Source organism: Capricornis sumatraensis, chromosome 19 (genome assembly GCF_032405125.1).
Source record: "Capricornis sumatraensis isolate serow.1 chromosome 19, serow.2, whole genome shotgun sequence".
In the NCBI taxonomy this organism is placed as follows: domain Eukaryota; kingdom Metazoa; phylum Chordata; class Mammalia; order Artiodactyla; family Bovidae; genus Capricornis; species Capricornis sumatraensis.
The window spans coordinates 71,283,825-71,309,594 of record NC_091087.1 but is presented as its reverse complement, the minus strand read 5'-3'; the positions used below and the strand labels follow the sequence as shown (position 1 = coordinate 71,309,594).

Here is a 25,770-nt window from a genome sequence, read left to right as displayed (position 1 = left end):
AAGCCTCATTTTAATTTAATGGTGTTTATAACTTAATTCAACAGCAGTTTAAAAGTACACCTATTATGTATTGAAAAGTCAATCAAAGATAGTTTAAACATCTCTAAAATTATCATGTATATTAGTGGAAATATGGTAAAAACATTGTAGAAAGCAAGAAATATCTGTATCTTTTAAAAAAAGATCTCAAGTTTGTGTGTTTGTGTATCTATCTGACAGCCCAACATGTTCTGTATAAAAATTGAAATTTTACTTACTTACAGCTTATAGGTCTAGCTTCATCTTGCTATGTGTGTAGCTACTGAGTTGAAATTAATTCCACTGTCTTGCCTGTCTGCCTGCCTTGACTTCTTGGTGGCTGTGAGTTGTGACACACACGCCTCCTTTGATAGAAGTTGGAATGGTGGGTTCTCCTTAGCCTCTTGAAGTGGGATAAGTTAGTATGACTTGACCATGTTACTAGATCCTGCCACCGTGCAAAGAGGGATGTTCCTGACATTTCAGTTAACATGGTGCCAATGCAAGGACTATGTACACCTAATCAGTTTTTGTAGCAGAGAGAACTTAAATACTTTTCAATTTGGGAGCGCTTTTATTTGCCTAGGCCGCCATCCTTTAATTTGTGTATTTAATTCAGAATGTCATCCTCTGATCCTAATGGCCTGCAAGGGATTTCAGTGAGGTTCTTTTCTTCCTCCAGAGATCAGGCAGGCTTTGCACTCCCTTCAAACGCCTTTACAGCTGGGAGCCCAAGGTAGGAGAAAGCCTGAGGGCCAGTCTCTCCCTTAGTTGATCCAGCTGCAGAGTTGAGAGGAAGGATGCAGGATGTGTTGAAAAGCAGATGCTGGGCTTGAACAGAAGTTTTCTGGGTCAATTACCAAGTAGTGTAATCAGAAATGTTTATTCTAGTTGTAATTAGTGGAAAACAATTCAAGAGTAATGCACATTTACAGTCTTTCCATGTAGAATATTTGGGGGACAGAAAAAAAGCCCACACAGCTGAATTCAGTCTGTTCAGTAAGTGTGAACTAGGTTTTGTAAAAATGGGTTAAGTCTCCAGCACCCTCCCTTACCGCTCCCACCGTCCCCTCAGCCAAGCTCCCTGCATGCTCTGTGTTCATGTTTCTCCCCACCTGTGCGGTTGAGATGTAAAAGAATCACTTCGTTGATCAGAAGTGGTTGTTGATTACAGATGCCACTTGCATATTAGCAATTTAAATAATAATTGGATATGCCATCTATTTTACTGTTTTCTAAGTCTGTTCTATCTTTTAAGTGGAGAGGTTGTTGATAGACTTGCAAAATAGTTTATGGTGTTACAAAAAGCCAGATTTTGAAGATTCTGTAGCTTTTTAAAAATCTTGATGGTGGAGAAATATAGATATGTATAAAACTCTTAGCTTGCTGTTTTTTTTATTGATGGCCCTTCCTTTGAAGGACTGTCACTATAGTAACTGTTTATTGTAGACTCCATTTGCTTGTCAATTCAGTATTGCTTTTCTACATAGCATTTTCTTTTGTCTTTAAGTATTAAGTTCTTTTTTTTAAAACATATATTTGTTTCCCCTAAGATAATTCAATAGGAATTCATAGTTTATACCAGATTTTGATCTAAACTTTAAGGAAACAGATCTTTTATTTAGTATGGTACCTTTTGACTGGAATTTGGAATTTAACTTTATGTATGTATGCTGCTGCTGCTAAGTCGCTTCAGTCATGTCCGACTCTGTGCGACCCCAGAGATGGCAGCCCACCAGGCTCCCCCGTCCCTGGGATTCTCCAGGCAAGAACACTGGACTGGGTTGCCATTTCCTTCTCCAATGCATGAAAGTGAAAAGTGAAAGTGAAGTCGCTTGGTTGTGCCTGACTCTTGGTGACCCCATGGACTGCAGCCCACCAGGCTCCTCCGTCCATGGGATTTTCCAGGCAAGTGTACAAGAGTGGTTTGCCATTGCCTTTCCGTTATGTATGTATACACAGATCTAATTTAGCACATATTTTTTCTAATTAGCATATTTGAAATAAATATTGAAGATAAATATTGAATCTTTGTAGGAAGTTGATGAGTTAAACTAAGCAGTAGTTTTTTTCCACTGAGAACATTAAGAATATTCAGGATACCTATTTGGCTCTTTCATTTGCTAAAACTTGGAATCCTGCCCCAAATTTAGCTGAACTCACAATGAAAATTATTCATGGTGTGTAACAAGTTTTTGAATCATAAATAAACAGGGTAGGTAGTTATTTTAAATTCTTGGTGTTGGGGACATCTTCGTTAGCTAAGAAAGGCAGAAGGGGGTTGAATTTAGGCGGCCACCCAGACTGGATTCTAACACTTTTCTCCAGCTGAATCTTAGCATCCAGTCGTTCTTCTTCAACTGCACTTTATTCCCTGCCCCTCTTTGTTTCGTAACTTTTCTCACACATTCGAGGAGTTATCCAGGCTGTATCCTGGATGCCCACCTCCTCATCCTTGAGGCCGCAGGCCTGACTGTCCCTCACTTGTTCATCTTCTGCCGTGACCGGGGTGGTCCTGGCATGGGGATGCCGGCGAGCTTGTCTCATTGCACATGTGCTGGGCCTAACACAGGACTTCAGGTTGAAGCTGTGGGTCCATTGCTTGATGGCGATGGGCTCTTGGCCAAGTCATAGTCGTGTGTGAGTCCCCTGACATGACAGTGGTCACTGCCGGCCTCAGCGGGCTGTGGTGGGGACAGTGTGCCCGGGACAGTGCTGTGCTGATGCTTACACCCCCATACAAGTGTCCCCAGAGCGCAAAGTCATGCGCGAGTTGCAGCTTTTCCATTTCTGTTGGAAATGAACTTCTTTCTGCTTGGTTGCTTTCTAGAAAGCAGAGAGATTCTTTTATGAAATTTAATTTCTTAAAACTTTTCTGACAAGAAACTGGATTCCCAAAGGAAGCCATCTTTTAAATGTGAATTTTATATCTCTTTATGTGTATAAAGTTGTATTTTGATTGAAGAGTCACCCTAGTTTTCTAGAGGTAGTAGTTAAGTAAATGTCTCATTTTGGCTCCTGTCCTGTCAGTGGCGGGGGAATATATCAAAATCGTTCGTTGCTGTATAGTCTTACTATAGTGATGGGAAATAAATCACTCACAAGTAAGATTGTGCGTGCTCAGTCGCTTAGTTGTGTCCGACTTTTTGCTACCCTCATATTCTGTCACACGCCAGGCACCTCTATCCATGGGGTTTTCTAGGCAAGAATACTGGAGTGGTTTGCCATCACCTCTTCCAGGGGATCTTCCCAACCCAGGGGTTGAACTCCTGCACTGGCAGGCAGAGCTTTACGACTAACGCCACCTGGGAAGTGTACAAGTAACACTAGTGCGTTAAAATTAGATTTTCCTTCATTCAACAAATATTTGACCCTCAACTGTGTCTGTCACACCATCCTAGACCCTACAAATCATTTCGAAATGGAAGGTTGGGGTTTTTTTTGCTATAACATGGAAGCCCACTCCAGTGGATGAGATAGCCCGTAAATGAAGTCGACCTCAGCGGGTGAGGCTGCAGAGGCTCAGGGCTGGGGCTCTGGGTGCAGAGTGGGGAGGGAGCTGTTGGTAGGTGGGGTTGGAGCTGAGACTTCAGCATCTTCACCAAAGTCTCTAATAGATCAGCAGGTGGTGCCGGGCCAAAGGGGGTTATAGTGGCAGGAAGGCCTGGTACTTTCTAGGGTGAAAAGAAATGTGCATTTGCCTCTGAGGTGCTTCTAGTCAGGTGTCTGTACACAAATACTAGAAGGTTTGGTGCCGAACCACATCGAATCCAGAGGCAAATGAATCTTCCAGACATTGATGGCTGCAGAGTTCAGAGGAACTGCTGAACTGGGCCATAGGAGTTGGTACAGAGACCCACCACCCTCCTGAAGCGTGAGTTCTTCAGGTACCCTTAAGGCTTGAGAATGCCCCTGAGTCAGTGTGCAGGGGGGCTAAGTGGTGAGGGGCTCCTGACAGAGTGGGCCAGGTGACTGGAGGACTTTCCTGGACAAGGTCACTGACACCCTGGCTTCTGGGTAGCACAGGTTAAGAGCTGGTCTAGACCTAGGCTCTTGTACCTCAGGGACAAGGACAGGCACCTCCCTACACCCTCCTTAATGAAGAGTGAGTTGACAGTGCCTACCTGGAAGATTCCTACTGTCTAACCCATCAGCAGAAAATTGGTTTAAAGATTTACTTAGCATCCTGCTCATCAGAGCAAGATCCAGTTTGCCCCATAGTCAGGAGCTCTTATCAGGAAGCTTCCATAAGCCTCTTATCCTTACAGCAGAGACCAGACAGAATGAAAACCACAGTCACAGAAAACTAACCAAACATGGATCACACGGACCACAGCCTTGTCTAACTCAATGAAAGTATGAGCCATGCCGTGTAGGGCCACCTAAGACAGACAGGTCATGGCAGAGAGTTCTGACAAAATGTGGTCCACTGGAGAAGGGAATGGCAAACCATTTCAGCATTCTTGCCTTGAGAACCCCATGAACAGTATGAAAGAGCAAAAAGATATGACACTGAAAGATGAGCTTCCCAGGTCAGTAGGTGCCCAATATGCTACTAGAGAAGAACAAAAAAAAAAAAAAAAAAAAGGCCCCAGAAGGAATGAAGCGGCTGAGCCAAAGTGGAAACAATGGCCAGTTGTGGATATGTCTGGGGGGTGAAAGTAAGGTCCGATGCTGTAAAGAACAGCATTGCATAAGAACTTGGATTGTTAGGTCCATGAATCAAGGTAAATTGGAAGTGGTCGAAGATGAGGTGGCAAGAGTGAACATTGACATTTTAGGAATCAGTGAACTAAAATGGACTGGAAGGGGTGAGTTTAATTCAGATGACCATTATATCTACTACTGTGGGCAAGAATCCCTTAGAAGAGATGGAGTAGTCCTCAAAATCAACAAGAGAGTCTGAAATGCAGTACTTGGGTGCCATCTCAAAAATGACAGAATGATCTCCATTCGTTTCCAAGGCAAACCATTCAGTATCACAGTAATCTAAATCTCTGCTCCAACCGCTAATGCCGAAGAAGCAGAAGTTGAATGGTTCTGTGAAGACCTATAAGACTTTCTAGAACTAGCACCAAAAAAAGATGTCCTTTTCCTCATGGGGGACTGGATGCAGAAGTAGGAAGTCAAGAGATCCCTGGAGTAACACAAGCTTGGCCTTGGAGTACAAAATGTAGCAGGGCAGAGGCCAGCAATTTTGCCAAGAAAACACACTGATCATAGCAGACACCCTCTTCCACCAACACAAGAGACAACTCTCCACACGGACATCACCAGATGGGCAATACTGAAATCAGACTGTTTATAGTCCTTGCTGCCAAAGATGGAGAAGCTCTATACAGTCAGCAGTAACAAGACCGGGAGCTGACTGTGGCACAGACCATGAACGCCTTATTGCCAAATTCAGACTTAAGTTGAAGAAAGTATGGAAAACTACTAGACCATTCTGGTATGACCTAAATCAAATCCCATATGATTACACAGTGGAAGTGACAGATTAGTTTCAAGGAATTAGGTCTGATAGACAGTGCCTGAAGAACTATGGACGGAGGTTTGTAACATTGTACAGAAGACAGTCATCAAGACCATCCCCAAGAAAAAGAAATGCGAAAAGGCAAAATGGTTGTTTGAGAAAGCCTTACAAATAGCTGAGAAGAGAGAAGTGAAGGGGAAAGGAGAAAAAGAAAGATATACCCAACTGAATGCAGAGTTCCAAAGAAGAACAAGGAGAGATACGAAAGCCTTCCTCAGCCATCAGTGCAAAGAAATAGAGGAAAACAATAGAATGGGAAAGACTAGAGATTGTTCCAAGAAAATTAGAGATACCAAGGTAACATTTCACGCAAAGATGGACAGAATAAAGGACAGAAACAGTATCGACCTAACAGAAGCAGAAAGTAATTAAGAAGAGGTGGCAAGAATACACCAAAGAACTATACAAAAGAGATCTTCATGACCCAGATAACCATGATGGTGTGATCACTCACCTAGAGCCAGACATCCTGGAATGCGAAGTCAAGTGGGCCTTAGGAAGCATCACTATGAACAAAGCTAGTGGAGGTGATGGAATTCCAGCTGAGCTCTTTCAAATCCTAAAAGATGATGCTGTAAAAGTGCTGCATTCAGTATGCCAGCAAATTTGGAAAACTCAGCATTTTCCCAGGACTGGAAAAGGTCAGTTTTCACTCCAATCCCAAAGACAGGCAGTGCCGAAGAATGTTCACACTACCACACAGTTGCACTCATCACACACCCTAGCAAAGTGATGTTCAAAATTCTCCAGGCTAGACTTCAACAGTATGTAAACCAAGAACTTCCAGATGTTCAAGCTGGATTTAGAAAAGGCAGCAGAACCAGAGATCAAATTGCCAACATCTGTTGGATCATCAAAAAGCAAGAGAATTCCAGAAAAACATCTACTTCTGCTTCAGCCTTTGACTGTGTGATCACAACAAACTGTGGAAAAATCTTAAAGAGATGGAAATACCAGACTACCTTACCTGCCTTCTGAGAAATCTGTATGCAGGTCAAGAAGCAAGAGTTAGAACCTTACGTGGAACAATGGATTGGTTACAAATTGGGAAAGGAGTACGTCTAAGCTGTATATTGTCACCTGCTTATTTAACTTTTATGCAGAGTATATCATGCAAAATGCCGGGCTGGATGAAGCACAAGCCAGAATCAAGGTTGCTGAGAGAAATATCAATAACCTCAGATATGCAGATGACACCACTGTTATGGCAGAAAGCAAAGAGGAACTAAAGAGCTTCTTGATGAAAGTGAAAGAGGAGAGTGAAAAAGCTGGCTTAAAACTCAGCATTCAAAAAACAAAGATCATGGCATCTGGTCCCATCACTTCATGGCAAATAGATGAAAAAACAATGGCAACAGTGAGAGACTTTATGTTCTTGGGCTCCAAAATCACTTCAGGTGGTGACTGCAGCCATGAAATTTTAAAAGACACTTGATCCTTGGAAGAAAAGCTGTGACCAACCTGGACAGCATATTAAAAAGCAGAGGCATTACTTTGCCAACAAAGGTCCGTCTAGTCAAAGCTTGATTTTTCCAGGAGTCATGTATGGATGTGAGAGTTGGACCATAAAGAAAGCTGACTGCTGAAAGATTGATGCTTTTGAACTGTGGTGTTGGAGAAGCCTCTTGAGAGTCCCTTGGACTGCAAGCAGATCGGACCAGTGAATCCTAAAGGAAATCAATCCTGAATATTCATTGGAAGGACTGATGCTGAAGCTCCAATACTTTGGCCCCCTGATGTGAAGAGCTAACTCACTGGAAAAGACCCTGTTGTTGGAAAAGAATGAAGGCAGGAGGAGAAGGGGACGACAGAGGACGAGATGGTTGGATGGTATCACTGACTCAATAGACATGAGTTTGAGCAAGCTCCAGAAGATGGTGAAGGATAGGGAAGCCTGGCATTCTGCAGTCTATGGGGTCACAAATAGTCAGACATGACTTAGCAACTGAACAACAACCTGGGCAAGCTACTTTATGTCTTTTGGGCCTGTATCCCTGTGGGAGGGAAACAGTCCAAAGAGAATTCCGAAAGACTGATCTCAACGGTAGCTTCCCTGGGGGCTCAGTAGGAAAGAATCCACCTGCCCGTGTAGGAGTTGTGGGTTTGATCTGTGGGTCGGGAAGATCCCCTGGAGAAGGAAATGGCAACCCACTCCAGTATTCTTGCCTGGGAAATTGTGTGGACAGAGGAGCTTGGGGACTACAGTCTATGGGGTTGCAAAGAAGTCTGACATGACTGAGCAACTCAACAACAACAAATCTCAAGGTAAGCCTGCTGCTAAGTCGCTTCAGTCGTGTCCGACTCTGTGCAACCCCATAGATGGCAGCCCACCAGGCTCCGCTGTCCCTGGGGTTCTCCAGGCAAGAACACTGGAGTGGGTTGCCATTTCCTTCTCCAATCCATGAAAGTGAAAAGTGAAAGTGAAGTTACCAAGTCTTGTCTGACTCTTAGTGACCCCGTGGACTGCAGCCCACCAGGCTCCTCCGTCCATGGGATTTTCCAGGCAAGAGTGCAACATTTAGCGTTTGCTGATCACGTTGAACTTGACCCAGTCTTACTGATTTCCATGGGAGTGAAATCTGCATGGAGGACCCAGAATTTCCTCAAGGCCACTGGGGACATTTTGACCTGGGTATGTGAAAAATTGTTGTCTGGAGGAGGCAGGGGTAGCCTTAAGGTAGCTTTCTTCTGGAAAGGGGGGAGAACATGAGCAGATCCTGACGCTGTGCTATGTAATGGGTGATGGGAAGAAGAAAGCGGGGCAGGTAGAGTAGGGTGACGGGGTGAAGGTCCCTGAGGGCTGTGCCTGGGAGAGTGGGTGTCACCTTAGAGCTGTGGAAAGACCTTGCCTTGAGCAAAAGAAGCCTGTGTGTTGTGTAATCCTACTTGCGTGAAGTTTAAGAACAGCTGCTCTCCCAGGTGGTCATTTCCTGATGTGTTTTGAAGTTCCACCAGTGTTGCCTTTCTGCCCTGTTACTCAGTGGGGCTGACTTAAGCGGTGGGGGTGTGTGTGTGCGGGGGTGTGCAGGGAGAACGCAGCACACTGTTGCGGTCTGAGCAGGAGGCGGATTCCAGAGGGGCAGGTCGCCTAAGGTTCTCAGGGGTGGCCCCTTGTCCAGGAGCTGTCGGGGTCAGGTCCGCCCTCCTGCTCCCTGCAGAACGCTGTGCTTTCCTCTGCGTTTCACTGAGGAGCCGCGGGGCGGTGGCCAAGCCCAGGCTTTAGAGTCCTCGCTGCACCTTTTTGAGGACTGCATCTTTTTGAGAATGGCGTCTAGAAGAGGTTAATGTCTATTGATGAGAGTGTCTGGGAAGATCAAACACATCTTAGCTGTGTGTGGCAAAGGTTAAGGATTGCACACACAGTCGCTGCTGTTGTTTTAATTAAGGAGCCTTTGGAGAAGGAAATGGCAATCCACTCTAGCACTCTAGCCTGGAAAATCCCATGGACGGAGGAGCCTCATAGGCTACAGTCCATGGGGTTGCAAAGAGTTGGACACGACTGAGCCACTTCACTTCACTTCACTTCATCTCAGGGCAGGTATCTAGATGCTGGGGGGGTGGGGGGTGGGAGTTGGAGGGGGATTCCTGAGGGAAGACATGCGGGGTGGGCACAAGGGCTGCAGGCAGAGTGGAGAAGCCTGTTTTGTAGCCCTTGAGTCCTTGCCCTGAGGCAGCCACCATGGGGGTGGGGGGGGGTCTGGCTGGCTTGGCCTTATTGTGCCCCAGGCCTGCTAAGAATGGGGCAGGGTCTTCGAGCTCCTTTTGGAGTGATGTTTTCAAGTTGCTTGGCTTCTAACACACAGAAGAAGGTCATGACAGCAGGGCTGTAGGGAGAGGCCAGCAAGCCCGTCTCCAACTGCTCCCGCTACATTTGGAAGTGTGATAGAAGCCCTTCTTTGCAGACTTAGCGCCAGTCTTGGTTGTTTTCAGGTCAAGTTCAGTGGTCCTCTGCAAAGATGCCCTCTGTAGGTGTGGAGAGGGCCTGCTGCAGAGAAGAGTGGCAGGCGCTCTGTCCAGGCTGAGAGCCAGCGAACACGGCAGCTTCCTTCTCTTTAGTCCTTGAATTTAGGAAAAGGTGCTCAAACTTTCTCTGCCTGCCACCCTGCTCCACGCTTAATATTTTTTCCCCTGCTTTTGATCTCAAAATAACTCACTCTCTTTGCTGCACAAGTTTTAGGTTGTTACTTGTTTCCTTTGGTTCCAGGACTCCAGATACTGTGTGTTCTTCCCCCTGTGTTAGAAGGCTTAGTCGATACATAAGTTACAAAGTTGCATCAGAGACAGAGAAGCTACATAGGCAGTCCTTTAAGAGAAGGAGTTTCCTGTTGTTTTAGTAGAAGGGGAGGACAGAGGATGAGATGGCTGGATGGCATCACTGACGCCATGAACGTGAGTCTGAGTGAACTCCGGGAGTTGGTGACGGACAGGGAGGCCTGGTGTGCTGCGATTCATGGGATCGTAAACAGTCGGACATGACTGAGCGACTGAACTGAACTGAACTGAACTGATAGTGGAGTAAGTGAACAGCTAGACTGTGGGAGAGCATGCATTTTAACGCTTTTTCCCCTCACAGCTCTCCCCACTTCAGTACTTGTTGCCCTTTGTAAAAAACCAAGTAGGTCAGAGTTGGCTTTCTGGCTCGCCCTTGAGATGAAGGGAAACTTGCTGGCGAGGGTTCCGTGGAGCGTCACCATGGCGGTCGCTGATTGGTAGTGTGCAGGGGGCTCCAGTCGCTGCTCACCTGCTACTCCCCATCTTCCTGAGTTGTTCTCAGGCACTTCTGACTTAGGAGGAACCCTTGGGTCAGAGTCCTCAGGCAGCAGTGGCACCCCTCCTGCAACTGGGGTCTTCTCTCCTCTCCAGGCAGGCACGCTCGCCCCACTGGGCCCCCAGGTGCCCCCCTCATTCTTGGCCAACTTTGAGTTGCCTGCTCTTTCTTCACATGTCCCAGTCCCTTGCTTTCTTCAGGACACGCCTCCTGACTCACTGCCCTCAACTGTTTTCTCACACATGTTACAGCATCTCCGCCTTGCCCTTGGCACCTGCCTGTCCCACCGCCTTGCCTGCTCGTGGCCATTTACCTGTTAGACCACTGAGGCCTGCAGGGTGGCTGCAGTGCCAGACGGGGAGGCATCACTGAGCCTCTTTTGAGGCTCGGGTCTGCCAGCCACTTCTGTGAGACCCTGGGCAAGGCACTGTGGATTTTCCTTGAAACGAGATTGAGGAATTGGATTAGCTCCCTGAAGTTTCCTTGATCTCCAAAGTGCCTTCACCGTTTGTCCAGAGAGTCTGATTGGTTGCTTATGAAATAGATACTCTTCATAGGAAATTATTCTTTTAAAGCAAAGTGAGGAGAGACTAGATTTTTGCGGCCATGTGAGTTTGTGATACATGAATATAGTGTCAGAATAAACATAGTAGGATATACAGTAAAGTGTATGTAATTAAAAAAAATTCTAGAGTAAACCTTGCTTCCACTATAGTTTTTATAGGTGAACAGGAGTGAACTTTTCTTCCAGAGACTACAAAGCAGCATTTCCCTCCCCCCATTTGAGTGCCTCCAAACACTAGTGTTTGTTACACGTTGCTTTTTCTGGAAGGAAACTTCAGGAATATGGCTCCTGTAAGGTAAGATCTTAATGTCTCCAGGCTGAGCCACTGCTGTGCCCTGTTTTGTTACTCGATTTTGTTCTTTGGAAATGTAGGGCCTTTCTCTTTGTCTTTTCTTTCTCTCTATAGTCAGAAAATGGGTAAGAAGAGCCGAGTGAAAACGCAGAAATCAGGCACTGGTGCTGCAGCAAGCGTGTCCCCAAAGGAAACCTTGAACCTGACCAGCGAGCTTTTGCAGAGTAAGTCCTGACTCGGCTGCCCAGCTGGTGGGGGCATGTGCATCCGTCCTCGTGGGGAGGGGTTCCTGGTCTGGGCAGCAGGAGGTGAACAGACTGTTTTCAGATCCCAGCTGGTTAGCCATGGGACCTGGCACATTACCCATCTTCCCCAGCCCGCAGTCTCCCCACCTATAAAAATGGAGAAACGGTACCAACAGGTAACCGTTACCTAACAGGTACGGTACTGGCTGTAACTGTCCCTCCCCGAGTGCTCCCATCCTCCCCTGTGGGGTCCCCCCTGCAGATCAGCTTGGGCCCCCACAGACACATTCCCCCACCTGCTCCTTCCCACACGTCTCCTCAGATAGACTGTGGATGGCCTAAGGACAGACTCCCGTATTCCAGGGCCTCAGTCAGTGCTGATGGAAGGGTGGAGTAAGACTGGCTAACCTGACAGTTAGGCACCAACACGTAACCAGTTACTGTTCGTTGTTTACCACATCTAGTCTTCTCCTTGGGGAACAGGGGGCCTGGAGGTCTAGCAGGAACATGGGGCGGGGTCTCTCTATAAACGGATGCAGCTGTTTAAAGAGGGAAGGGCCCTGGCAGGCAGGGCGGCTGGTGTGCGGCCCTCCATAGCGCCTGTTCTGGCCCAGGAATAGAATCCTCGCTGCTGTCTTAGCAGCCACTGTGCCATCTCTTTTTGTAACTCCCCCAGAGCGCTTATTATAGAGCCTTACACTTGGATGTGAATCGTTTGTTGACTAATTGTCCTTATGTCCAATTTATCTGGTTCTCTCAGGGAGTCATTGTTGTGGGGTTTAACTCGAAATAAATGTTGACTTTTAATGTACCTTCTTCTTACCATCCACAAGAGTTTTCAGGAAAATATTTCGCATTTTAGCTTAGCTTTTAACATTTTCCTGTTTATGAGCGTATTCTGAAGAAGTTTGATCAGAGGAGCGAGAATGAGATGAAGGCAGGTTAGGTGCTCACATCTGTGTCCTGTGGGCACCGTGTAACACTCGGTCTGAGTGGTTTCAGAGGTTCTGTGTGAGTATTCAGTCATGTCTGACTCTTTGCGACCCCATGGACTGTAACACGGCAGGCTCCTCTGTCCATGGGATCCTCCAGGCAAGCATACTGGAATGGGTTGCAGTTTCCTCCTCTAGGGGATCTTCCCGACCTAGGGATCAAACCCCCATCTCCTGCATTGGCAGGCAGATTCTTTATCACTGAGCCACCAGGGAAGCCGATTTCAGAGGATTTACGTGCTTTAAAGAAGCATACCTGGTTTGTACTTCTCACTTTGGTCATCACAGCTATAGTATCTTTGTCCTCTAAAAATAAACCAACAGCGATGACAAAACCCAGATTCTCTTTCTTCTGAAGGCTAACAGGTTAAGGTGAAAGAAAACTGTTCACATGCCATGGATTCTGTGTTACAGAATGCAGTAGCCCTGCCCCTGGTCCTGGAAAAGAATGGGAAGAGTATGTGCAGATCCGGTCTCTAGTTGAGAAAATACGAAAAAAGCAAAAAGGTAAATGTCTTCGAGTGATCTTATTCTAATAATATCCTGTGGAGACCTGGCCCAGGCAAGGCAGTGCGGTTTTGAGAAAGAAGGTCTCCACATGAAACCTCAGGCCCCCATGCCTGTCTGGAGGGTGTCTGTGGAAGGGCTTCTAGGTTGGAGGGGATCTGCATCAGAAAACCGTCAGGGTTTTTCCCATTTCTGAGGTGCTATGACTGCTTTGGAAGGAATAAAAACGTTAAGCTTCAGCTGGGGGGACTGTGTCTGGGGACTAAAATGGTACAACTTTCACTGATCTTTATTTTATGAAATAGGTTTTTAAATCTGTTTTGGTATCCTGTGTTTCCTTCAGGGTTTCAGGTCAGTACATGATGTTGTATGGTCACCACACAAATATATCCAGATTGATTAGTGTCTTGTTAAATAAGATTTATGATGAACTCAAATCTGTCTTGATTGAATGAGAGGGTTAGTTATATTTCTCAAGCTGTGTTTTTCCAGGGTGTATTCAGTAGGCATCTTAATGATTCTAAGCCAGGCTGGCAACAGGGTCAAGTGTCAATTTGGAAAAGCTGCTTCAATATACCTATTGTTTTTGTGCTGTAAAGCACAAAAAATAGATTTGTATGCAGGCCACAGGGAAAGTGGAAGGAGAAAACACAGTAAGGAGCCTGCATTTAAAAGGATGAAAGAACTCGGCTCCCTTTTTATTTATTGCCATGGAAGTGGGAAGGAGGCTGGTTTTCCCCTTGCGCTGGTAGCTGCTGAGTGTTGGTGCTCTCCCGTAGTATCTGCACACATGCAGGCTGCAGGTGGGATGGTCTCAGACCCTCCGTGGGGACCGGCTCTTCTAGAATGTGTTTGTTTGCGCTAATTTGTACACTGTGCTCATCCTGGCTCACCACGTTGATTGCCAAAAAGTTCTTGTCTGTCCTGAGTAGAGATCGTTTACTACCGCTGGCACTGAAGTTAGAGCACTCATTTGTTCTCAGTAAGGGAAGAGTACATTTTATCTTAGAGTTTCCCTCACAAACTCAGTTTTCTCCAGTTAGCAGATCTCTCCTGGCATAGCCCTGGGATCCAGTTAACCGTGAATTGTGTCCTGGGGACATGGCCACAGGCCCTGGGCTGGGTGCCAAGCCCAGCATCTCATGTGGTTAAAGTTCCTGTTCTCTCCTTATTCCTCAAAAAAATGATGATTTTTCCTATGCATGGCTTTTCACCTTTTTTGATATTTCAAACGTGCTCCAAGGCCCAGGAGATTGCCCCTAAGCACCCACTGTGTCATCTGGACACGGGCCCGAGTCTTGTCGGGTCAGGCTCTTCTTTCCTTCCTTCTCACCTGCTGGTCCCATCTCTTCCCCTCCCTCTGTGCTTTGATTGGTGCTTACGTTTGTTTTTAAGAAAGGAGGTGTCTCAGGAACAGCTGAAGCCACACATTTCCACCCATTCCCGCCACCCCCCTACCCCCCTGGCCCAGGGGGTTTGTCTTTCCGGTGAATGTGTTTCTGCTTCATTTCTAACCCCATACAAATAGATGGTACTAATTGGTATTTTAACAGTTTACTTAAATGGTGTCATACTATTGCATCTTCAAAAAAAAAAGAAACATTGTGAGGTTTTGTTTTAGTCACAGTGATACATATGGGTCCTGCTCATTTTAGATGCTGGGCGGAATACAGAGCTCAGTTGTGCTCTTATTCGGGGTCTAGGGCTCGCCTTCCACACGTCTCCTCGTGCACATGTGTGCATTGCTGATCTTGGTGTCTGTGGGAGTTTTGAGTGTGCATATGAGAGAGGGCAGGTTGCTCTGGAAACCTGCATGGTCAGAAGGCTTCCCATGATACCATCCCTTGATAGCACCTGATAGAACCTAACAGCCAGTGTTCATGTTACCTGGGATCTGCAGCTATTTCTCTGTAACCAGCAGGGGCAGTTAGTGTTTTAACTTGCCTTTCCTGTCACTAGTTAAGGTATGCACTGTGACTGTCTGGTGATCAGTTTCTATTTTTTTTTGAGATTGAAGTCTTATTACTATTTCCAGGTAGTTAGTTCCAATAGTCTATTTTTTATTTTCTGTGGCAGTGTGACTGATGCATGTCCTAAAAGTAGCTCTTGTTTTCTGACACCTGGATGAGTATAGGTCTGTCTGTTACTTTTGATGGAAAAAGAGAAGATTACTTTCCTGATCTAATGAAATGGGCCTCTGAAAATGGAGCCTCTGTTGAGGGTTTTGAAATGGTGAACTTCAAAGAAGAGGGCTTCGGTTTGAGAGCAACAAGAGATATCAAGGTGAGTTTGTAGGTAAGCTGTGGGTCTGGGTGGGCGGGGAGCTCAGTGTTTGGATGGTGTGTGGTGTGGAGGGCCCAGGACCTGGGGACAGATGCCTTGGGCTGAGTTCCCAGCCTGTGGGCACCTCGGCGGTACAGTCCACAGCCCCCTCCCTGCCCTGCAGTCTCCTAGCTGGTCTCATGGGTCCGGAGGAGCCTCGACTCGGGGTTCAAGGCAGCCCCTTCCGAGTCATCCCTGGAACTGTACTGTTAACCAGTGACCTTGTGGTGGATTGGATGCAGGGTGGGGTGGAGGATCGGCAGTGTTGAGGGTGGAGACCTGTTTTCTGGATGGATAATTAGTGCCTGGAGGTAGCACTTACTAAGATGGCAGCTGCAGAGGCGACGGGAAAGAAGGGACACGTGCTCTTCTCCAGCCTCAATCCTTCCTTCCAGCTAAGGGACCAGTGGCCTCCCTGACAGCGGCCTCCCTGACAGCAGCCTCCCAGCAGCTAAGGGAGCAGTAGCCTCCCTGACCAGCTCCAGGCCCCCCTCTGGCGCTCACTCCTGCCTCTCCTAGAGAGGAGGCACAGCAGTCTTGATGGTTCTGGAAAAAGGAACTGGCCTTTTTCTCCATGGAGCTGGTTGCCATGTGTGTCCACCTCCCACCCTGGGAGTTTACAGGGGAGGCCTGTGGGGCTCCAGTCCTGCCTGTAACTAGGTGGGGGAGTCAGTCTAATTCTGGGATTCCGTAGGTGACATTTTGTGTGACCATCTGTTGTATTCTTGTGTCTCTCTCAGTCTGTTCAGAATTTAGGTGGAGGAAATGGATGTTATTTATTTGGGTCCCCTCAAACTCCCAACAACGTTTTTGGTCAAGTTGTAGTTTACTTTTCAATGATACATTGATAAGCCATACGCTGTTTTATTAGATACCTGTTGAATAGCTAGTATGTGAATAGTCCCTTGTTTATCATCATACCATGCTTCCCTAAACACCAGGCTTTTTCCCTTCATGCTGCTTATAATGTATAGTAAGGGACCAGACACACGTGAAAGGGAACAGGAGATGCTGGTGAGAGGTCCGAGCAGACAGATGTCTCAGGAGAGCAGCCCTGGGGGTATGGATGCTGCCTGCAATGTCTTGGTGCTGGTGTCTTCATGGTGTGCATGAGTTTTATTTTTTAAGCTTTACTGAAGCATAATTGATACATAAAACTGCACATCTTTGATGAACACATCTCGATGAGCTTGGACATAGGCATGCTCCTGTGTGGCGCCATCACCTCTGTCGGGCACCACGACAGTGTCCATGCTTTAGGCAGTATAGACACGCACGCAGGACTGCCTGAACCCGCTTTAGGCAGTATAGACACGCACGCAGGACTGCCTGAACCCGCTTTAGGCAGTATAGACATGCACGCAGGACTGCCTGAACCCAAGCCTTCATGTTGCCAAGACAGTGAGGTAATGCTGTTGGAAAAAATCAGTAACCAAAACATGTCTTATGGGCGTGTGCTCTCACTGGTAACTGTGCTAACTGTGCTTTGAGAGCAAGCATGTAGGGGAAGGTTACTCTGGCTTCAAAAACTCAGTAGTGATTCACACTGGCAGGTTAGGCTTTTTGTGGGAGGTAGGATTTTGTTTTGTTTTTAGAATTAATGTAAGTATAGCAGAGTGAATAAACAGGGTGGTTAAGAATCCTCCTTTCAATGTAAGGGACACTGGTTCAACCCCTGGTCCAGGAAGATCCCACATGCCGCAAAGCAGCTAAGCCCACGTGCCGCAACCACTGAGCCAGCTCTCTAGAGGCTGCACATCACCACTCCTGAGCCCAGCTGTGCGGCAGCTCCTGAGGCCTGCCGCCCCAGGGCCTGCGCTCCGCAGCGGTGGGAAGCCGTGCACCGCAGCTAGGGAGAAGCCACACAGCAACGAAGACCCAGCACAGCCAGAAACAGATGAGTCTGTTAAACAGAAGAGTAAATGAGCATCCTGTGCTCTAGCCCACATTGTTCTGTTTGCTTCACAGGCAAGCTGAAAGCCGCTGTTTTCATTTTTTTCTCAGTATCTTTAGTTTTTCTTTGGGGGGTGGTGTTTAGTTGCTCAGTCGTGTCTGACCCTTTGTGACCCCATGGATTGTAGCCTTCCAGGCTGCTCTGTCCATGGGATTCTCCAGGCAAGAATATCAGAGTGGGTTGCCATTTTCTTCTCCATTTCTTTGGATACAGGATTCAAGATCATGCCTATACTCATTAAACTATAATACAAATATTTATATTTAGAAGTATGTTTGATAATTAGAAATGAAATGCCAATTGGCAACTTTTAAGTTGTGTTTCCTTGTGACTGGATTTCTGACCATGGATGTGGTTGGATTGACAATTGTAACATGTTTTGGTAATTCTAGTCTTCTTATTTTTTCCTCCTAGGCAGAAGAATTATTTTTATGGGTTCCACGAAAATTACTAATGACCGTTGAATCTGCTAAAAATTCAGTGTTGGGTGAGAATAATTTCTGTTCATTGAAAGGAGAGCAAAAATGATAAAAATATATAAAATTTCATTTTGTAGGGCTAAGGACCATCTTTGGTTGTTTTCTCAACTAGTGAGATATTTCCCACAGTCCCCATGAAGTGTTTTCCACGCTCGTAATTTGACTTAGTTGAAGAATGGCAAAAGAATGGGGCACTTAAACTCTAAATGTTATGAGGCTCTCGGGTTGCTTCTGTAACTTTAATGTATCTTTTGAAATGAACACTTTGTAAAGCAGTTTGCGGCACTAATCCTGTTAACATCTGGGTTAATTCAGGACCCTTGTATTCTCAAGACCGGATTCTTCAAGCCATGGGAAACATCACACTGGCCTTCCATCTGCTGTGTGAGCGGGCCGACCCTAACTCGTTCTGGCAGCCCTACATTCAGACCCTCCCCAGCGAGTACGACACCCCCCTCTACTTCGAGGAGGATGAGGTTCGCTACCTGCAGTCCACACAGGCCATACACGACGTCTTTAGCCAGTACAAGAACACGGCGCGGCAGTACGCCTACTTCTACAAGGTCATCCAGGTGAGCAGGTGCTGGCAGCGCAGGGGAGGAGGGGAACTGAGTGCTTGAGTGCTGCCCTGAAGAGTTTTGCTTTCTAAGGGAAGAGGCATGGAGGGCATGTTTCTGTTTTTACCGCATGTCACGGAAATGTGGTTGGAATACATCTGATTGCCTCGGTGCCCACTGTGAAAACAAGCAGCGGTTACTCCCATCTCATGAAAGTCATGACGTTCTGGAGACAGAAGATAACCTTGGAATGTTAGAAGTCGCTCAAGTCTGTCTGATACAAGAAGATGCTCCAACTCTAAATCTTCCAAGAAAATGAAAGTCCCTTTATGGATTCTTCATATATACATTAGTAGTAAAGTACTGACAGTTGATTTCTTTATGTTTTTCCAAATGTGCGCTGTGTTGTATTAATTGGAAGTAGTTCTGAGTGGAAGTGTCACGCAGAAGTCTCTGCGCGGTGTTGAGCATTTGCTTTCGCCTCTCTGCTCCTTACTGTGTTGCAGCGGTTCAGCCAGCATCCCAGCGTCTGCTTTCTGTTCAAGTTGATCAGCACTCAGATGAGGGGCCAGCGTCCCGGCTCCCTTGGAGCTGAGAAGGGGCGGGGCTCTGCTTCCCGATGCTCCCTGTTTCTCATTTGCCCACAAATCAGCTCCTGGGCTTCTGTGCCTCATGAGTGGCCAGTGAAAGATGAGCTGCTCCCTGTTCTTTCCTTTGGGCAATTTGATAACCTGAATTACGCTTGATATGGTTGTTCCTGTAGCTGGTCTGTCTCTGCTGTGTTTCATCTGCAAGAAAGTGTGATCTCATTTCATTGCGACAGGAAACAAATGTTTGTCTATTCAGCATGCTTACTGCACAGGAACATTGCACTCAAAAGTTACATCCTTCAGTGGGTCAGATACTTCAGATATATTAAAAAACTGTATGACTCTTACCTTCAAGTAGAAATCTCTGCTTTTCTAAACTTTAAACTTCAGGAAGTTGTTAAGAATTATCATACAGTATCTATACATTGTTTACTTCAAGTGTGCTTGACTTGAAAAAATACTGATGGAGCCCAATCAAAATTTTGGTTATTCAGTTACTTTGCACCTACCATCCTGCAGTCTGAAGTTTGATGTGGTTCTTCATGACCTGAAAGGGTTGTGCTTTTGTTCCTAGTTCTTATTCGTGTGTCTTAGTGATTAAATGTGAAGCTGACCCTGGCAGGTCTAAGCCTCTGTCATGTCTTATCATTAGGCAGCAACCTGGAAACTAGCTCTTTCCATGAATGTGTTTCTCATGTCGGGGCAGTTAGATGGCAAGTGCCAGCGGCTTGCCCTGAGAGGGAAGGAAGGTAGCGCCTCCGCGGTCAGGTCAGGAATTCTGGAACTATGCCGGGTCTCCTGACAGCTGGCTTGGCAGAATGATCCCTGGGTTCTCATTGCGCTCACCGGTCTGTTGATTTCAGTCTTAATGAAGTAGTGCAGTTTTGCTTAGGCAATGAGATTTTTAAAGACTGAGTCACTAAAATACTCTCTTAACAACCCTCTGAAATAAACCCCTTTAGGTGATGCTGAGGTGACTGAATTATACCGCAGTCTAGGTAGTAAGTTGTATTTATTGTGAATATCTTAGGAAGTAGAGAACATTCTAGAAATAAACTTTAATTCAGAGGTTTTTCTAAGAATAATAAAATTCTCACATAACTAACAAGAACAGTTTGTATAAATTATAATGAATCCAAATATCCTTAAAAAGAAAACCCACAATCTTAAAGCATTAATGGATCTATTTATCACTATTCCTTATTGTCATTGTTGTTTAGTCGCCAAGTTGTGTCTGACTCTTTTGCGACCCCCAGGACTGTAGCCCGCCAGGCTCCTCTGTCCATGGGATTTCCTTTATTTATTATTCCTTTTTATTGAAAAATTTAGCTAATAATCATGAACCAGGATATATCAAATGTGAAATTATAATCATCAGACAAATGTTGGCTTTTTTGCATAATTAAGTCAGTCTTGAGTATTTGAAAAATAATGGTCATGATTTTGAAAAGGACGAAGGGGGTCAAAAGGTAAAAAGAAAAAACATTACAGAATTATAAAGTTTAAAAATATTTAGGGTGAGATAAAACCGTGTTTTTCTTGGCTGTCAAAAGTATCAAACTGAAGAGAGAGCAAAGGGTATTTGTGCCCATATAACAGGTTCCTCTGTTCTACACCAGTGCTTCTCAGCTGGGCGGTCAAAGGGCATTTGTCCTTGAGAGAGTGTGTGGTGATGATTTTGGTTGTTAGGTTTGGCGGGGTGGAGTGTGGGGGTGGGGAGCCCTGCGATGTACAGGGCAGCCCCGAACGAGGGATCGTCCCATACAGATGTCAGTAGTGCGGAGGTGGAGAACCCTGTTTTGTGTTTCTGCAGTGAGCACAGCACCTCAGACACCAGTGTGATTCCAGAATCCCTAGTGATTGGAAGGGCCTGACTGGCGTGGGTGGCTGGTAGGCCGGAAAGTCTTCCTGCGCCACTGCCAGCCCTGCCCCCCAGCCCCCCGGCATTAGCTGCTGGCTGTGGCTGGGGGAGTATGTTTGAAGTGCTTTTCTGTTGCTGTCACTTAACAAACATCACTTCTTTTTAAACATTTACAAGTCTATAACTAGGTTTGGAGATGTTTGAGTTGTTAGGGAGTCAAGATGAGACCCTTGTAATTGCATTTTGAAAGTGAACTCTGTCTGGTGGACTGCCATCACTGCTCCGCACGAGCTGTGAGAGTTCAGTCAGCAAGAGGGCAGTGGACCGACAGACGGGAAGGACCTTGTGCCCCAGATGGGGCTGCCCTCACTAGGGTGGTCTCAGGAAGGGTCGAAGAAGCCGTGAGATGATCTGGCCGCGAGAGAGGTGGCACAGAAAAAACTCAAGCTCTGTGGTGACAGACCTGAATTGAAGTCCAGACTTCTGTTGTTTAGTTGCTCAGTCGCATCCGACTCCTTGTAACCCCATGGACTGCAGCACACCAGGCTTTCCTGTCCTTCTCTGTCTCTCAGAGTTGGCTCAAACTTATGTCTATTGACTCGGTGATGCCATCCAACAGTCTCATCCTCTGTCACCCCCTTCTCCTTTTGCCTTTGATCTTTCCCAGCATCAGGGTCTTTTCCAGTGAGTTGGCTTTTATCAGGTAGCCAAAGTATTGGAGCTTCAGCTTCAGTCCTTCCAGTGAATAGTCAGGGTTGATTTCCTTTAGGATTGACTGGTTTGATCTTTTTGCTGTCCAGTGGATTCTCAAGAGTCTTCTCCAGCACCACAGTTCGGAAGCATCAACTCTTTGGTGGTCTGCCTTCTTTGTGGTCCAACTCTCACATCTGAACAGTAGGAAAAGGGAAAAAGATAAGACAGTGGAAGATGAGCAACCCGCCCCCCCCGCCCCGCCCCCGCCACGGTTGGTAGGTATACAGTATGCTACTGGGGAAGAGCAGAGAAATCCTAATAAATATATTCATTAGCTAAATTAAACGTGGTTCGGCATTAGTTGCTTTAGCCTGCCCCTCTGTGTTTGCCCCCTAATCTGGGAAAGTAGAAGACCACTTTGCAGTATAACTGTTGTCAGCACAGGTTGGGTTGTTCAGCAAAGCCCTCAGCAGAGTCCAGGGCCGTGGTGCCTATGGGTTTGAAACACGATGGAGATGGCGGTTGATGCCACCCCTGCCGGGTAATGGAGAGGGTGGCCTCTGGAGCTGGCCTGCCAGGGCTCCAATCCCCAAAGCTTTATTCTGGGCAAGTCTCGGAGCTTCTGATTGCTTTTCTGTAAAATGGGCTAATACAGCATCTGTCTCCCAGTGGCTGGGTGGGCAAAGAGAGTTAACCTGTGTGAGGCACTCCATCCGGCAGTACTTGTCATGGAAGCACTCGTCCATTCCTGTTTTGTGTTTTATTGTTTAAGTTGCACCTCCTTCGTCTTATAGTACCTCATGTTAGTGTTTAACTTTCCTGCTAAAATCCCTACTGGGTGTGGATAATAAAGCGCGTCCTTACAGGAATTAGGCCTAGAGCCAAGTGACTTTAAAAAAAATTTAATTAGTTAATGTATGGCTGTGCTGGGTGTTTGTTACTGTGTGTAGACTTCCTCTAGTTGTGGTGAGCAAGGGCTTCTCTCTGGTTACGGTGTTGTAGGCTTCTCATTGTGGTGGCTCCTCTTGTTGGGAAGCATGGGCACTGGGGCGCATGGGTTTCATTGCCCTGCGGCGTGAGGGATCTTCCCAGAGCAGAGCTCAGACCCATGGCCCCTGAATTGGCAAGGCAGATTCTTAACCACTGGACTACCAGGGAAGTTCTCCCAAGTGACTCTTTACCAACTTGAAATTGCTTCCATACCTCATGCTTTTGTTGTTATTGTTGGGTTTTTTTTAATCTCATGTTAAAAATATTAAATGTTAGTCACTCAGTCGTGTCTGACTCTTTGTGACCCCAAGAACTGTAGCCCGCCAGGCTCTTCTGTCCAGGCAAGAGCACTGAAGTGGGTAGTCATTACCTTCTTCAGGGGATCGTCCTGACCCAGGAATTGAACTTGGGCCTCCCACATTGCAGGCAGATTCTTTACTATCTGAGCTACCAGGGAAGCCCCTTAAATATTAAAAATTCATGCAGTTGTTTGTTTGCTGCAGTTTGAAAATCGTGTGAGGTGACTTTCTGTCAAGGTAGATTAGCATTGTAGGAACCAGCACTGTCCTCCCATGACCCTGCACGCCGCTGCGCCCCCAGGATCCAGCAGGAGGAGCTCGGCTTTACGTGGAGTGAACACCCTGAGTCCCTCGATGTGGTCAGTCTAAGGGTGGTTCTTTTTCAGGAAAAGCAAATGTGACAGTCACTTGAAATTAGTAAAAATAGGCAGCAGAAGAGATGATCACAGATTGAAATACATCAGAATGAACTTTCATAGCAAATTTCTTTTTTTCCCCACACTGTACACTTTTTATTTTGTATTGGGGTACAGCTGAATAGCAGTGTTTTGGTAGTTTCAGGTGAATGGCAGAGGGACTCAGCCATACATGTGCATGTATCCATTCTCCCCAAACCCCCCTCCCACCCGGGCTGCCGCACAACACTGAGCAGAGCACCCCGTGCTGTGCAGTAGGGCCTTGTGGGTTATCCATTTATGTAGCAGTGGGCACACGTCTGTCCCAAATGCCATAACTGTCCCTTCCCTCTGGCAACCATAAGTTTGTTTTCTGAGTCTCACAGAAAATTTCTTAATCAGTTATTTAATTTCTGTGTCCATTGCAATGAAAGCTCCAGGCAGCCCAGAATGAGATGTATTGCTGAAACAACCAGAGGGTCTGGGCTGTGGCGAAGAGGGTTTTTGCATAAAAATTCATGACAAAAACAGGTGTAAGCAACAGTTATCTTTTTAAAAATCATCTTTGGAGTCTCGCTGTTTGTCTAGTTTCAGGATGTTCTCGGTGCTTATAGAAGTCTTCAGTAATCATTAAGAGTGAACAGGACTGTTAACTCGGTGCTGCTGTTACTCGTGTGTTCTCACCGTATGCTTTTCCAGGCTTGGATATTGGGTTTTGGCCCCTGGTTATTCGCACACAGATTACTTCAGCGATGAATTATCCCCCAGGGGTAAGGGCAGGATTACAGCAGCCTGCAGTTAACATTTTCAGTGTAGTGACCTGCCCTGTAAACCCCTTTCAGGGTCTCGGGCACTCTGTTCCCGGAGAAACATGCCTGTGTGCTGTAATGACAAACCCTGGCCTACCATTTGGGGACTGAAATTCCAAAACAGTTTTCTGTTATGACTTGCAATTTAAAGTCATTTTCTAGGACCTGTCCTAAGCTCTGCATCTGAACTAAAGCCCATTCTTTGTCTTCTGAGCTGACCTCTGGCTGGAGGGTGTGCCGGCCGCGGCCTCCTGGGGCGCCAGCGGTGTGACGCAGGCACGCCGGGTTAGCGTGTCTGGTGGCGATCCGAGCTCCCTGGAGAGGAGTCCGGAGAAGTGTCCGTAGCCCTCTCGCTTCAGCTTTCAGCTTGTTTGCTCTGAAAGAAAGCTAGCACTAGCGTAATGTCTAGCAAGCACAAATTCCTCTGCTACAGTTCTCTGCTGCTCTGCATTCTTTGTTTTTATGTCTCTCTCTCCCTGCTTGTTATTGCCTCAGACCTAGGGAGATAATTTCCTGTGTTCTTGCCTCCCAGCGTCTCTCTTTGGTCAAGGGTTTTTCAGTGTGGCTGTTTGCAGGTTCAGGTTACTTTCTGTCTTTAGCTTGCTTCCCAGAGTTGGTTCAAAAGCCTTTCCAGGCCTCTGTTGGGCCTCACCTGTGCAGTAGGGCTTGGGCTTTACAGTTTTTCAGGGTTTTTACATTATACCTACATCGTATTTTTCTTGAGATGTGCAGTGTACAAGGTGTCTTTTAGGGGCTCAAAGGTGATAGTATGTAACCAAGGCCTCAAACTCAGGGACTTTCTCTTGCATACCTGTGTTAAGATCTAACACCTGCTGGTGAAACATTATACTGCAACTTCATGGCTGAGATATGTCCACACCCAAACTCAGGAAGCTAAAGTTAGAAATTGTGGCTCAGCCAAGTGCTGGAAAAGGCTCGTGGGGATTGAGAACCTGCGTGGTGGCAGGATTTCTGTCTGTCTGTGAAGGAGGGGCCAGGGAAGAAGAGAGGATCAGTGGTGGAGGCAGAACTTGGCCTTTGAAACGGCAGAGCTTTAACCAGTAAAAATAACCTGACGGGCCAGGGCATTCCAAAGTTCGGCTCCAAGTTGGGACTTTTGCATGGACATATATGAGTAGTTTTGTGACAGAAATCAGTGGGAATAAAAAGCAGGATTTAGTTTAAACCCAATTTTGAAGCAGTATGATCGTGAGAAAGGGAAGAAAATCTTATCTTGACTCAACATAGATGAATAATAGTCCAAATATGTCTTGCCCATGTCAGTGAAAAAGAAATGACTAGATCCTGCATGGTGGGCCAGGCCCTGGCTGTGGCCCGCCAGCCTGTCCCAAGGTTGAGAGTGCGCCTTGGAACGTGCACCTTTTCCCATGCTGTTGACTTGGAACTGGATGCTGTTTTAAGTAAGTTCACGTTCGGGATTTCACAGCATAGAGGTGTATCTATAACAGTACTGTTTCCGGTTGATCTCATCACATGCGTGATTTGTCCACCTTCCTTGGGTTTCCTTCTTTGCGCTAGTTGAATCTGAGAGATGCAAGGGGAGGGGTGTTGAGGGGAAGCTCACTTGTGTGCCGAGTGCTGTGAATTTTAATGTTTCACAGTGTGTGTCTGTGGCAGTGGGCTTCCTCCTTACCGGCCTCATGCTGCGGGATACGGGGAGGCTGTGTGATGGTGGTCGTCGTCCTGGACAGGCAGCTTCCCTGCCGCAGGCCCATGGTGGCGAGGGACCCAGGCAGCCAGCCTCCCCGCCTGTGGAAGAGAGGCTGCCCCAGAGCCCGTGGCCAGTGGCCCTGCAGTCTCTGCAGCCTGGGGAACGTGGCTGAGCCCCGGGCGCAGCCCTTCCCCTCACCGCTGTCCTCGCCCTGGCAGAGCCATGTGGG

At 46.7% G+C, this 25,770-nt stretch overlaps 1 protein-coding gene across 6 annotated transcripts in view; it reads left to right on the top strand.

Moving 5' to 3' along the window:
• SETD3 (SET domain containing 3, actin N3(tau)-histidine methyltransferase) overlaps positions 1-25,770 on the top strand; it is a 76,856-nt gene that overhangs the window by 5,232 nt on the left and 45,854 nt on the right. For 4 of the 6 annotated variants that reach the window (XR_011146288.1, XM_068990822.1, XM_068990825.1 and 1 more), the window contains exons 2-7: positions 11,035-11,179; positions 11,291-11,400; positions 12,828-12,920; positions 15,055-15,203; positions 17,611-17,683; positions 17,991-18,247. Coding sequence is in view for 5 of the 6 variants with exons in the window: in XM_068990822.1 (XP_068846923.1) it covers positions 11,166-11,179; positions 11,291-11,400; positions 12,828-12,920; positions 15,055-15,203; positions 17,611-17,683; positions 17,991-18,247 (696 nt within the window). In the remaining variant the exon portion in view is untranslated. The remainder of the gene's footprint in view (positions 1-11,034; positions 11,180-11,290; positions 11,401-12,827; positions 12,921-15,054; positions 15,204-17,610; positions 17,684-17,990; positions 18,248-25,770) is intronic. The other 2 variants (XM_068990823.1, XM_068990824.1) reach the window with 2 other exon arrangements.